The 14,314-nt window shown below is 43.8% G+C and overlaps 1 protein-coding gene across 2 annotated transcripts in view; it reads left to right on the top strand.

Annotated features, from left to right (window-relative positions):
- The window catches only part of ndrg3a (ndrg family member 3a), a 52,814-nt gene that overhangs the window by 14,904 nt on the left and 23,596 nt on the right, over positions 1 to 14,314 (top strand). For both annotated transcript variants that reach the window (XM_080845576.1, XM_080845577.1), the window contains exons 2-3: positions 4,199 to 4,264; positions 8,551 to 8,583. In XM_080845576.1, coding sequence (XP_080701702.1) covers positions 4,208 to 4,264; positions 8,551 to 8,583 — 90 coding nt within the window. In that variant the 5' untranslated portion in view covers positions 4,199 to 4,207. The remainder of the gene's footprint in view (positions 1 to 4,198; positions 4,265 to 8,550; positions 8,584 to 14,314) is intronic.

Genomic DNA, 14,314 nt, shown 5'->3' on the forward strand with positions numbered 1-14,314 from the left:
ATTTGGATTCCAAGTTGATGGATTGAATTCCTGTTTCCATGTCTAGAAACCCCGGAAGAAAATTGGGCATCTGGGATGTAAAGCTGCCATCTCAGTCAAACAGTCAGTGTGTCTGTCTGGCGAGGCTACGCTGGGGCCTGGAGAATAGGGGGCCATGATTACAGTTAGCCTTTGCCCTTGCCCTAGTTTCTGTGTCAGCCCTTGGAAGCATTGGATTGAACCAGACGCTGGTGTAAATCTTTTGAAGCATGTTGAATATTTGTTTTTCCTTCTCGCCTTGTCTAAATATTATTTAGCGCCTGTGAGCCGGCTTTGCTATCGGGATTGCTGGGCAGATTTTGACCCTGCTAATCTCTTCCAAAAATGTACAAGCAGTTTCCTTCCGACTCTTTGGGTACTTTTTATGTAATTGAATGAGCCAGCATTAGTGCCACTACCTTCTTGCTGAATGGAATTCCAGGCTGCTTGCCATTTAACCCACTGAATGATTATGCCACAGTGTGGGAGCATTGAAGGTGTATTTTCCTCCTTGTGGAGCTGGAATGGTTATTACAGTGTCAGACGGTTATCTACTTTATGGATGTAGTTATATCATTTTAAGTCAGACTTCCGATTCTGTCAAAGCCATGGAGAGATGGAGGTTAAGGGTACACCTGATTTGACCAACCTCCTTTCAGTTAAACTTCTTATGGGCTCCAACTCCACAGACCTTAGTGTTTTCCAACAATAATAATGTCACTACTACTACCGTTAATGAATACATGAAGCATCTTGAGCAGTTTATGAGTACATTGCTTTGCTGCATAGTATAAAACACACAGTAATATTAGTGACGTATAACATTTAGAGTTTTTGGTATGGGCTGAAATCATTCCAAATTCACTGACTTTAGAAAAAAGCCATTCAAGTTGGGATTGATTGCAATAACCTAGTGGCGATGAGTGTTGGAGTTGAGATTAAAACTCAGGGCTTACAATGACCCCCGGCCACAGCCTGGTAATAGTGGGAAAGCTTGGATCTCATGAAAGTCACAAGAAACCTTTGATGGATGTGTGACTTTAGTCCATGTTACTTGACCTGTGCAGGTTGCCACAGGCTCTGTGGGTGGCACTGATCTATGATTACACATGAGTGCTCTTGAGAGTTCACTCATAAATGTTGACATCATGTTGCGTCTGCCATCCAGTCACGACCCTGGACGCCTTATATTGGACCCAATCTTATCAAACTGGAGACATTGATAAATGAACCCTGCAGTGCCTAAACCAAAACCAGGAGGCTTCCACCAGTTCCCACACAGGCTAGAGTTTAATAAAGTGAGAATAGAGATGTGACCAATTCTTAACATCCCACTTCCACAAAAATTCTCATTTTTTCGTACAAACCATGTGTCGTGACACCTAAAGAAACCTGAAAGCTTTATCGCACCCTGGGACTAAGAGAATGTAATGGGAAGTGTGTTTTGCCCTTGAGCAGGCAGGCATTGAGGCAGCAGCCATTAGAGGTATTGGTCCCTCTTTTGTGTGTGTGTGTGTGTGTGTGTGTGTGTGTGTGTGTGTGTGTGTGTGTGTGTGTGTGTGTGTGTGTGTACGTGTGTGTGCTCAATCCTTCTGAACAAATTTACAGCCAGCTCTCCTGAGGGAAATAGCCTGGGCGTCCCCCTGCTCTCCTCTCCTCTGTGGGACCCCTCTCTGGAGGTTACGAGGGTTGAGTCCACGTCCATAAAGAATGAGACACGCTCATCAGCTCCACTTGCAGCCCAGAGCATCCCAGAGCGCACTGCTGCTGTAAAAAAAAAACAGACACGTAAATCATTTGTGTTACATCACAGTTATGATGTCTGAGGGCTTATGCCAAATTGTTGACGTGTAGGAAAAAATGTGTTTCCATATCAACGTTCGCCAGGATATGTATTAGTATGTGGACTGTTTTTCCCAAGCAGTGTAATGGAATAGAAACAATTGACTCGTTCTGCCTTGAGATTGCTGTTCTGGACGGAGGAGTGGAAATTAATGTTTCGTTATATTACTTTTCCCAGAAACATTTGACAAATGATTTGAGGCTGATTTGGCAATTCCATCTCTGTGGCAATGCACTTTATGAAAATGGCTTGTAGCCTCTGATGTCAGCCCCTGAAATGGTTCTGAAAAATTGAACACAGTGGTTGTGTTGGTTGTAAAGGTCTCACTGCGTGGCACTGTAGCAAGCCTATGTGGCTGTGATGTAGCGTAAAGAAATCATTTATTAATGGGAAATGTAGTTCCATGGCACGGAACAGTTTTTTTTTGTTTTTTTAAAATCAACCTTAATTGAATTGTCTGGAATACATTAAGGGGATCCTCATCTTCAATGACGCAGGGATCATTACTCAGACGGATCGTTTTTAAACCAATCAGTCACTAATCACCAAACCAGGGATGTGTGCTCTTTGTAAGAGCAAAGGATGATCATCTGTTCAGTAAAGCTGATCACATGGATGACAACCGATCTTTTATTTCTAAGCTTTTTTGACGGGTGTTTGTCAGAAAGAAAGGGGTTTTCTGAAACAGTCCAGTGCAATTTCAGCATCTGGGATGTTAGAAGGGTTTTCTCTTTGTAACTGTGTAAGATTTGTCTTCATATATCTGTTTTTTCTTATACATGCAATACGGTAATGATCAATAATTCCTAGCTCAAAGACACAGCCAATCAAATATGAAATCAGTAAGCCTAGACTTTGAGCCCACTAGGCCATATTTGAAAGATTGTTCTGTTATCAAATGGCAGTAATTGAGACCGTCACTTATCTCTCTGAATCCTCCCCACAACAATCAACGCAGCATCTGAACACTTAGAAAGTAGATCCGCCACAGCATCACTGGAACCTCAATCAGCAGATGAGGCTCTATACATTCTCCCACTATTACTGCGTTAGGATCACTGGAACCTCAATCAGCAGATGAGGCTCTATACATTCTCCCACTATTACTGCGTTAGGATCACTGGAACCTCAATCAGCAGATGAGGCTCTATACATTCTCCCACTATTACTGCGTTAGGATCACTGGAACCTAAATCAGCAGATGAGGCTCTATACATTCTCCCACGATACTGCGTTAGGATCACTGGAACCTAAATCAGCAGATGAGGCTCTATACATTCTCCCACGATACTGCGTTAGGATCACTGGAACCTCAATCAGCAGATGAGGCTCTATACATTCTCCCACTATTACTGCGTTAGGATCACTGGAACCTAAATCAGCAGATGAGGCTCTATACATTCTCCCACGATACTGCGTTAGGATCACTGGAACCTCAATCAGCAGATGAGGCTCTATACATTCTCCCACGATACTGCGTTAGGATCACTGGAACCTAAATCAGCAGATGAGGCTCTATACATTCTCCCACGATACTGCGTTAGGATCACTGGAACCTCAATCAGCAGATGAGGCTCTATACATTCTCCCACGATACTGCGTTAGGATCACTGGAACCTCAATCAGCAGATGAGGCTCTATACATTCTCCCACTATTACTGTGTTAGGATCACTGGAACCTCAATCAGCAGATGAGGCTCTATACATTCTCCCACTATTACTGTGTTAGGATCACTGGAACCTCAATCAGCAGATGAGGCTCTATACATTCTCCCACTATTACTGCGTTAGGATCACTGGAACCTCAATCAGCAGATGAGACTCTATACATTCTCCCACTTTTACTGCGTTAGGCCTCAAATGAGCCTTCAGTGCAAGGAATTTGAAACATCTTGGCGTAGTGACAGCATTTAAAATTGTTACAGAACAAAAAAACGGATTTGACATAATCTCCTCATCTCCCAACCCCACTCTATGCACGCTGTAGTCCTTTAGAGCTACGTTCAGGTCATTAGCACTTTTTGAACTCAGGATTGCAGTCTATAGAACAGTCAAGTCCGTAAAACTTCTACGTGATCTAATTTCCAAAGTAAGCTTCTGATATTTAACTGTATTACCCCAAGTCCGTTTCTGTTCTTAAAGGTTTGTGGGTTAAAAAGAGAGTTTGGACTGGAATCAGAAGTAGTGATAGAAGGTTGTAGTGGGTTCGTAATTAAATTAGAGGCTGATAACAGGCGGTAAAATGCAAATGTTGCTGATACTGGATGCTTTAGTATAGCATGAAGGAATCTGTAATGACTCTCCCTCCCTCTCTCTTTCTTTCTTTTCTACTATCAGAGCAGAGAGATGGATGAGCTACAGGATGTCCAGTTGACTGAGATCAAGCCCCTGCTGACCAACAAGGTAAAAACACTTAGAGGAGCGCACAGACACACACACACACACACACACACACACACACACACACACACACACACACACACACACACACACACACACACACACTAGCATTGAGTATACATAGACAGATAGACAGAGACCGAGCAGCACTAACATTTCAATGCGTGAACGTGCTCACACACACACTGTGTCACATGTGTGCTTTCAGACTCATAAGCAGTAGCAGCTTCACGCAACCCCTCTATTTCTCTTCCTCGAGTGAAGATATGAAAGACACAGACGCTGCAGCGGTGTTACATAACTTCACTGTGCATACATCTGCTCACATCGCCTCGCACACCAGTCCAGAACTTTGCTCCATTTTTTAGCAGGCACACACTAACTTACACACTCCCTCGCTCCCTCACTCACTCACTCACTCACTCACTCAAACTCACACACACTCTATCTGTCTGTCTCTCTCTCTCTAAATCACACACACACACACACACACACACACACACACACACACACACACACACACACACACAAACAAACAAACAAACAAACAAACAAACAAACAAACAAACAAACAAACAAACAAACAAACAAACAAACAAACAAACAAACAAACAAACACACAAACACACACACACACAAATAGAGTTGCTGAACGTGAACAGCTCCATCAGCACTAAGTTCATCAAACTGAATAATTCATGTGTAGGTTACTGTAGCCAGAGAGAGAGAGAGAGAGAGAGAGAGAGAGAGAGAGAGAGAGAGAGAGAGAGAGAGAGAGAGAGAGAGAGAGAGAGAGAGAGAGAGAGAGAGAGAGATGGAAGGGAAAAAAAGAATATGGAATGTTTAAAAAGGGGGAGATCTAAAATGCAGGGAAACTACCATATAAACCTAGATAGCCGTGGGAGAGTAGTAGCAGAGTTGAGGATTTGAAGATGGGGGGGGGATGGGTAGGGAGAGGGGGGGGGGTGGGGGGGGGAATTATGATAAAGAAGAAGGGAGCAATAGGAGGAGGCTAAGATCAAAGACACCTCAGAGTTCGTTCTCTGGTCTGGAAAGGGCACAGTTTATACTGCAGCATATCCCTCACACACACACGCACACACACACACACACACAAACATCACAACAGCCTCAGGCAGACAGATTTGAGATCTGCTGCAGTTGTGTGTTACTTCCATCACAGCAGCACTGTTGAAACTGAGGCAGGTCTATTCATCGCTGGCGTCAGGATTAGGTCACATTAGGAGTTCCTGTGACCTCCGCTAGCATCAAACATGTTGTACCGTGGTTGCATCATGTCACGTCAGCATGTTGTGTCTAGTGTCAGTTCACACCTGTATCCTCAGAGGTCATTTGGTTATGGTTGCTTCAGCATAGTCAGGTCATATTTAGCGAATGTCAGCATTTATTAATATTTAATAATATAGTTTATAATATTTTGAATATAATCATTCATTAACTTGAGTAGGTTTGAAATTGTGACATTTCATTAAAATGTTCCTGTTGCTCCGCTGGGAGGGAAGGTTGTGTTTTCACCAGTCAGGAAGCACCCATGCTGAGCAGAGTGTGCCTGGTAAATGATTGACGGTGGGTGTTATTGAGTAATCAGGTGTAACCGCTGGCAGCCGGAGGCGTGAGAGTGTGAGAGAGGGTGTGCCATGGTGAGTGTGTTTGACGTTGAGGAGGCCCAGGTTGGTGCACAGGAAATGCTGAGAGGGCAATCCCTCAGTCAGGTAGGCGTAGAGCGAGAGAGAGAAAGACAGACAGAGAGAGAGAGAGAAAGAAAGAGACGGAGAGAGAGAGACAGAGAGAGAGAGAAAGGGAGCTGATACAAGGTAGGGAGGCGCACTCTCTGACCTCTCACACCACCTAGTGGCCCCACCGTTAAGAACAGCTAGTACAGAGAGCGAGAGAGAGTGTGTGATTAAGAGGGACAGAGAAAAAGAATGAGAGCAAGACGGAGAGATATATATTGCTCACAGACTAAATAGTTGGGATGGGAAAAGGACATGGAGCAGAATTGAAAGCTTTGTGTGCTTTCAAGAGCTTAAGTAGTTAACTTAGCAATTGCTAGATGTGATCACCATGCCCATTTCCTCCAGAAGGTTGACCTGTACACACAGCCATGGATGATACTGGTAGAGTCGTGACTCGGGGTTCTGAGGATGTATTTATTATGACCGCCGCGCGACAGCCATATAGGTTTATTCAGAGGTTTTTTTCAGTTTTTTTTCTGTTTGCTGTCAACGATTCCCGGGACACTGAAACACTGAGGTGCATGAAATTTCGTGGGCATGTAGCCCCACTAGATGAGCTTGGAACCATTGATTTTCGTTTTGATCCGTTGCACCCCCGTCGGACTGGACCCGTTTTAAAGAGGGTGGGGCGATTCAGTTTTCTGTGAATAAGTCGAAAACCGTAAGGCTTAGGAGGACCACATTTTTTTTATATGTTGGTCTTAAGAGGCCACGTCAACCATTCCACTACCACTTATTTCATGTATAGCGCCACCTAGTTACAAATGAAAAAGCAAAAATGGAGTGTTGTTAAACATTTCAATTGTAAGTTGACAAGGTCAGAACTGCACGAAATCGGAGGTATGGGATCATTATGACACCTTCTGACTGCACGTTAAGTTTCGTGGAATTCCGTTCACGGGGGGGCATGCAATAAATTGATTTATATGATTATACACCAACTGGCCTATAGGTGGCGCAACACAGTTTTCTTCGAATATCCCGAGAACCGTAGGGCCTTGGAGGGCCAAATTGTTCTTGTATGTTTGCGATAAGGGGCCATGTCAACCCATACCATAACCAGTCATTAAATGTATGGCGCCACCTAGTTAAAAATTAAAAAGCAAAAATGAGGTGTTTTAATCGAATATATGTCAAAGTGCTCGAAAAATTACCAAATTTGCCAGGGACATCAAGCCTGTAACCGTCCATCTTCAGTAGAGTTTTTGTCCATGGATGGAGCAAAATGGCTCTGTAGCGCCCCCTAGAACATTGCAAAAAAACCTGCGCATTGGGGTTATTTTGGCGTAGCTTGACGGAATTCGGTACACGTCTTAATCATGCATGGACGCACCAAAAAGTCTCTTGACGCCATGGTGGCAGGTCCACAGGAAGTCGGCCATTTTGAGTGGAAGATGCGTTTTGACGGCGTTTGCACACCTCGCATCTGATCGAACTCCTCCGACAGATTAAATGGTAACGCCTTGAAATGTGGTCAGGTTACTCTTCAGCCATGGGCGACTAAAAGTTATATTGGATTTTCTCATTAGTCAGAAGGTGTGGGCATGGCAGACCCTCAAACATTGCCAACTTGTTAGTGCTTGACACAAAACACAAAGTGTCAATATAACTCAATCGCATATATGTCAAAGTGCTCGAAAAATTACCAAATTTGCCAGGGACATCAAGCCTGTAACCGTCCATCTTCGATAGAGTTTTTGTCCATGGATGGAGCAAAATGGCTCTGTAGCGCCCCCTAGAACATTGCAAAAAACCCTGCGCATTGGGGTTATTTTGGCGTAGCTTGGCGGAATTCGGTACACGTCTTCATCATGCTTGGACGCACTAAAAAGTCTCTTGACGCCATGGTGGCAGGTCCACAGGAAGTCGGCCATTTTGAGTGGAAGATGCGTTTTGACGGCGTTTGCACACCTTGCATCTGATCGAACTCCTCCGACAAATTTAATGGTAACGCCTTGAAATGTGGTCAGGTTACTCTTCAGCCATGGGCGACTAAAATATTTACTTATAATAATACTTATAATACTTATATAAGATTTTCACATTAGTCGGAAGGTGTGGGCGTGGCAGACCCTCAAACTTTGCCAACTTGCCAGTGCTTGCCACAAAACACAAAGTCTCTTATAACTCTTGCGTACATTGTTTGATCCAGAGAAAATGTCTTAGGGTGGACGCTGGATCGGGCCGAACGCATACCACGCATTTCCACACCTCTTTATGTGACCTGTTTTAACAAACTACATTTCAAAAGAAAAATATACCAAAACAATCCACAAAAAAAGAAGTACACAAAACATTACATAACCAAATCATCAAAATCTATCACAAATAATTCCTTTAATACATTAAAATGAAACACAAACCAATTTACACACACAAAACACATAAAAACACATAAAAACACACAAACACACTGACAACCATGACTCATTCTGTGCCAAAACCTATACTGAACATTTCGGCGGTCATATTTTGTAATGCTTTGCGTTACGTCTAGTTGATTTCCTGTTGCTTTTCTTCTTGCTTTCGCAGAATGCTCGTAACTTCCAGGACTTTGATTGCCAGGTGAGTAAATGGCTTTGGACTTGTCTACTGCTTTTGGGGTGATGTTTACATTATACTATCTGCATTGACACAGATACAAACACATGCAAACACAAAGACACACACATTCACACAAACACACACATTCACACACACACATTCACACACACACACATTCACACATTCACACACACACATTCTCACACACACACACACACACACACACACACACATGCACGCACACACGCGCACACACACACACACGCACACACACACATACAAACCTACACACACACACACACACACACACCTACACACACACACACACACACACACACACCTACACACACACACACACACACACACACACAGACAGGCACACACACAGACACATGCACACACACAGACACATGCACACACACACACACACACACTAAAAACATGACTGTTATTGAGAGGGCTGTTTTCTCAGCTTCTATCTAATTTTTCAGCACAACAGCTCTGGCCTTGCATGCTCTGGTGAATTGTTCCCAAGCTTTAGGTACTCAGAGTCCACAGAGTCCACAGGTGGGATTGTACCAGGGATCCATTTAGTTTCAATCCATGCCCCCCAAAAAATCAAATGAAATCAATTAATACACCAAAATGTATTGCGTAATGCGTAATGCGTAATGAGTATTGCGGTGACCTGAGTGGTAATTCTTATGACTTTGTGCAGTGACATCAGTGAGCCGCCTGGTCTGAGGTTCTGCTGAGGACTGCAGGCCTGCTTTCTCTCTCTCTCTCACTCACACACACGCACACACTCTCTCTCTTTCTTTCTTTCTCTCTCTCTCACACACACACTCTCTTTCTCATTCTCTCTTTCTGTCTCTCTCTCTCTCTCTCTCTCTCTCTCTCTCACCTGATTGCCTGCTAAAGAGAGCCATGTTCAGCAAACATGAGGCCTTTTATCCTTCCACTGTCATTGTGGGTTTCAATGGCACAGTAGAGTTGCAGTGTAACGAGGCTCCCTCTCCAGGTGTTGGCATGTGTGTCAGCACCTGCACCACGCTGCTTTTGTGTGGAGCGTCTGTGGTGAAGAGATCAGGTGCAGATTGGGTCTGATCTCTGGGCTGAGGCTCAAGGTGGAGAAGCTAGACAGGAACCTTTGTGTGGGTCTCAGCAGTCTTCTTTGTTTGTGTTGTTTTCACTTTTTTATGTAAAAGATATTTACGTAATTAGACCAATCTGTGGAAAGTCTGTCTCTGAATGGTTAATTAAGGCATTCAATATTTTGTTTAAGCACACAACTGAACTATATAACTAGAATTCTAAAACCTTTGGTGCCACTGTGGTACTTATGTACCATAACATATGAGGAAAAGGGGTATGATTGAGTAATAATAAATCATGTTTAATCAAAATGAAAGCGTTATTTTGACAAGCCTAAAAAAAGTATTGGCTCTATGTGAAAGTGAGGTGTTGATTTGACATTTCCATTGAGGCACCACTAATGAGAGGTACGCCATGGTTCTGTGGGGGTTTCCATCGTCCCCTACGCTGCAGTTGATGCTATGTTGATAGACAACTGATAGCAGATGGACAGCTGTCTTACCAGGTCATTTCAAGATGTGTCTTTCAGGGACACTTGCAGACACAGGATGATAAGGGCTGTGGTGTATTCTTTTCTGAGTTGTCTGTTTGAATGACAGCCCTTACTGACCCAGGGCGCTGGTGCTGCACCTCACCGCTTCATATCTCTAAAGACTTAACGGCTCCCTTGACACACTGATAAGGAAGTTGGTCGTCCTCTTTTTTTTGGCTGAGAACCAAAGTGGAGTCAGCTGATGCCAGTCTTCTGCTGGAATCTTTTAGTCATTAATGCACAGATGCACAAATATCAAAGATGGCAACAAGCCCCACTAACGCGAACACACACAAAAATAGAACAGTGTGTTAGAGTGAGTTTAGACTGAATGCTACCACTGAGATTTGAACTGTTTTGACTTAGGCTAAAATATCAAGTCAGCATCAAGCCTTCCCTTTAATCAAATCTTGAAAGACGAAAGGCGATGCATAGCTATGATAGTGCATAAGGTAATGTCACAATGAAGGATTTGACTGAAATGGTTCGGACAGCAGTGGGTGTGTACTGAGTGGTGGAGCACACTAGAAGCGTCTGAGTGTGTATGTTAATGGAGTCAGGGGTTGTCACGCTTGCACCCACGTCACTGCAGCTGCTAAAAATAGCTCCTGCAGGTACTGGGGTGGGGTGAGTGCTGCCGTGCAGCTGCGTGCATATGTGTGTTTGTGTTGGATGTAGTGTTTATATATGTAATCTTACATACATATACATATACATATTTATACAACATTTGTATATGTTTGTGTGTATATGTAAAATAATAATATGTCAAATAAAATTGCTTATGTGGGTTCAAGTGGGTGCTGGGTGTGTGTGTGTGTGTGTGTGTGTGTGTGTGTGTGTGGCCAAGCTCCCACTCACATTAATCCCACTCACAGACACAAAGAGAGCTCCCAGGGGAGAGTGCTATGATGTAAGCTTACCACACCCTCTCTGAATTATGTTCACACACACACACTCCCTCTCTCCTTCTTTGTGTCTCTTTCTCCCTCCCTCCCTCCCTCTCTCTCTCTCTTTCTCCCTCCCTCCCTCTCTCTCTCTCTCTTACACACACGCACACACACACACACACACACACACAGCCTCTTTCCTTCTTTGTGTGTGACTGTTTCTCTCTCTCTCTCTCTATCTCTCTCTCACACACACACACACACACACACACACACACACACACACACACACACGCATACGCATAGATGGTGGGTTTGCGGGAAGAAGCCACACCCTGCCTTCCTAGTAGTGGGATTGTCTGCGTCAGAGCTGCAGCACCAAGGCGAGGCGATGCACTGCTGCTGTGAGCGTGGCTTTGAGTCAGCAGGGGGTCTGAGGAGGTGTGGGTGTGGCATTGCCGTAGTGTAATGGTGGTGCCGGTGTTTCTGTCTCGTGTGCTCGTAGCTGTCCCATCTCATCATCACAGCTCAGTTCAACCCACCCCTGCCCTTTGATATGGTCCTATTTTTTTTTTGTACCGCACTAATGTTTGTGATATATAAGTAATGAAAGTGCAAAATGTAATGCAGGATAGTGTGTGTGTGTGCGTGTGTGTGTGTGTGTGTGCGTGTGCGTGTGCGTGTGCGTGTGTGCATGTGTGCGTGTGAGCATGGAGGTGGGAGAGTGTGTAATGTGGAACGTGCGTAAGTGTCAGCAGTCTGCCTGTGAAACTGAATATGTCCTGCAAATTGGATGTGGTCATTTTCTGTCTTCTCAGTGTTTGACTGACATGTGCTCACGTCGATGCACAAAAACACACACACTGCCCTCATATATCTTGTAGACATTCCAAGGACACAGAGGTTGAGAGCAGTGGTGCAGTGCTGAAGATCCAAGCAAGGTCATCAGATATAGCCACGATAAAACGCAGCTTTTCATATTTTCCTTTGTATAAATACCAGCTCATCTTTCTGTTGTTGAACCCAGGCCTGGCCATTGTGAAATACAAGTCACTGACCTGTATTGTCAGAGATGCTACAAATGCAATAACTAGTGATTGCAGTCACTTGGTTTTCAAAGGGTTAAATTGAAGAGCCAGAGTGGTGCTTGGAGGAATACATGGGTTTCTCGGCTACGTCATCACTGGTTGCGTGCGCAATCTCGCGGCAGAAAGAAGCAAGATAACGTTGAAGTGGATGAGAAAGCTGTGGAGGAAGGCAACATGACAGGGAGTTGTTGTGTGGTGAACTGCTCTAACAGAGTTGGTAAGATGTTCAGTATACCTAGGAGGAAGCATCCGTTTGCCAGGAACCGAATTCTATTCTATATTCTAAAATATAGAAAAAGGCTCAACAATGTACAAGGTTACGTTTGGGAATATGTTGAGGGTGTGTGCAAGCATTCATGGCAACATAATAGGGATCGGTAGGCTAAATAAGTAATAAACAATACATTTAATCTGGGCTTTCTGTATTCATTTGTATTAGGGTAGATGGCTTTCTGCCGCGGATTTGCGCGCGCAGCCTTCAATATTTGTATTGTATACAAGAAATCCATGTATACTGCAAGTCATGGCGAACCTCACGTACGCCCAATGCAGTTTCATGCCTACCACCAACAGAGGGCGCTCTTAGCTTGGAGAAAAGGGATATTTTTAGGGGAAGGTTTGTTGGAATCAAAAGAGACAGTAAAGTGAATGAAAAGTTCCTGTGCTTTAATCTCTCTTAGTCTCTTACTCAGATGTACAGCTGATTCAGATTATTATTTTTTTTATTTTTTTAACGACCAGGTTTTTAACGAAAGGTTTTCTTTAAGGTATTGCTTTGAAGTAAGGCAGATTAGTTCAGGCTTGCTACCACCTCCTCCTGTCCTTTATATTGATCCTATACTGGTTTTAATCTGCAGTTGTTCTATGACATTATGAGTGTTACAGTATCTGAGGTGTACAAGAGCTTACAGTGGGCCTTGCAGTGTCAAACACTCCTGTTTGACTAAGGACACTGAGCTTAAAGGACACAGACATGAGACATCCTACCACTACTGCTGCCATCAGCACCAACACACACACACTCACACACACACACACACACACACACACACACACACTTACGCATACTAATCACTGTTGTGCACTCACCCAACACTCACACAAAGAGTCTGAAAGCTGCCACATTGCATCACAATGACTCTCTGTCTAATGCTGAGTGAGGATGTCTGGGTTGATTGGCACTGTTCTCAGGTCAGTGCAGTTATAGTTGTCTGGCAGTCTTTACTGAGGAGAAACAGTCACAGAGAAGATTTAGTGCCGAAAGAACAGTTTACAGTGATTTTCATTATCATTACATTGTTTTAAAATAGAGGCGTCATATAGATCACCTTGTGCTCAATAATAGTATCTTCAGTATTGTTTTCGACAGATTGTTTTGTGTGTTTGTGTCAGTGAGTGTTTGTGTGTCTCCATTTGTATTTGTGCGTGTGTGTGTGTGTGTGTGTGTGTGTGTGTGTGTGTGTGTGTGTGTGTGTGTGTTTCTCCTCCTGTGGGACTGTGGGTCTGGGAGACTGCAGCTGCTCCTCTCCTCCATTTTCCCCTTCAGAGTGCCGGGCTCCTGAAGGTCGCTGTGTGACGCAGCAGCAACCCGTGACTCACAGAGAACCGAATCTCACAGACACATCACCCAACCTGCTCACACACACACACACACATAAAAAACACACAAACACACACACACACACAAACCCCATACACACAGACACAAAGAATTACTCACACCACATACACAAGCACACGCATACTAGGCTACAAGGCTGTAGGCAGTACCCCCCCCCCCACCCCCCGACACACAACACACATAGATGTTAACATATTTGTAGACATGCACACTTGATCGTGTCTCATACACATACTGATAAACCATGCACATTTACAAATAAAAACACTGCAACACATGCATACAAATGTACACATGCACGTTCATTTTCTCTCTTATTCGTCATATAGATGCAAGCAAATGCATACATATATTTGCAGAAATATACACATCCTTGCACTAAGTCATACATGCTATGCCCATTCAAACACACAAATACAGAGTAAACACACAATTTATGTGTCTTTCTCAAAACTAGTTTTTGTATTTTTGTCTATGTACATTGGTGATCTGCTTTACTGCTGATAGTATCAGGTCGTGTGTGTGT

This window comes from Sprattus sprattus, assembly GCF_963457725.1.
Source record: "Sprattus sprattus genome assembly, chromosome: 10".
Classification (NCBI taxonomy): domain Eukaryota; kingdom Metazoa; phylum Chordata; class Actinopteri; order Clupeiformes; family Clupeidae; genus Sprattus; species Sprattus sprattus.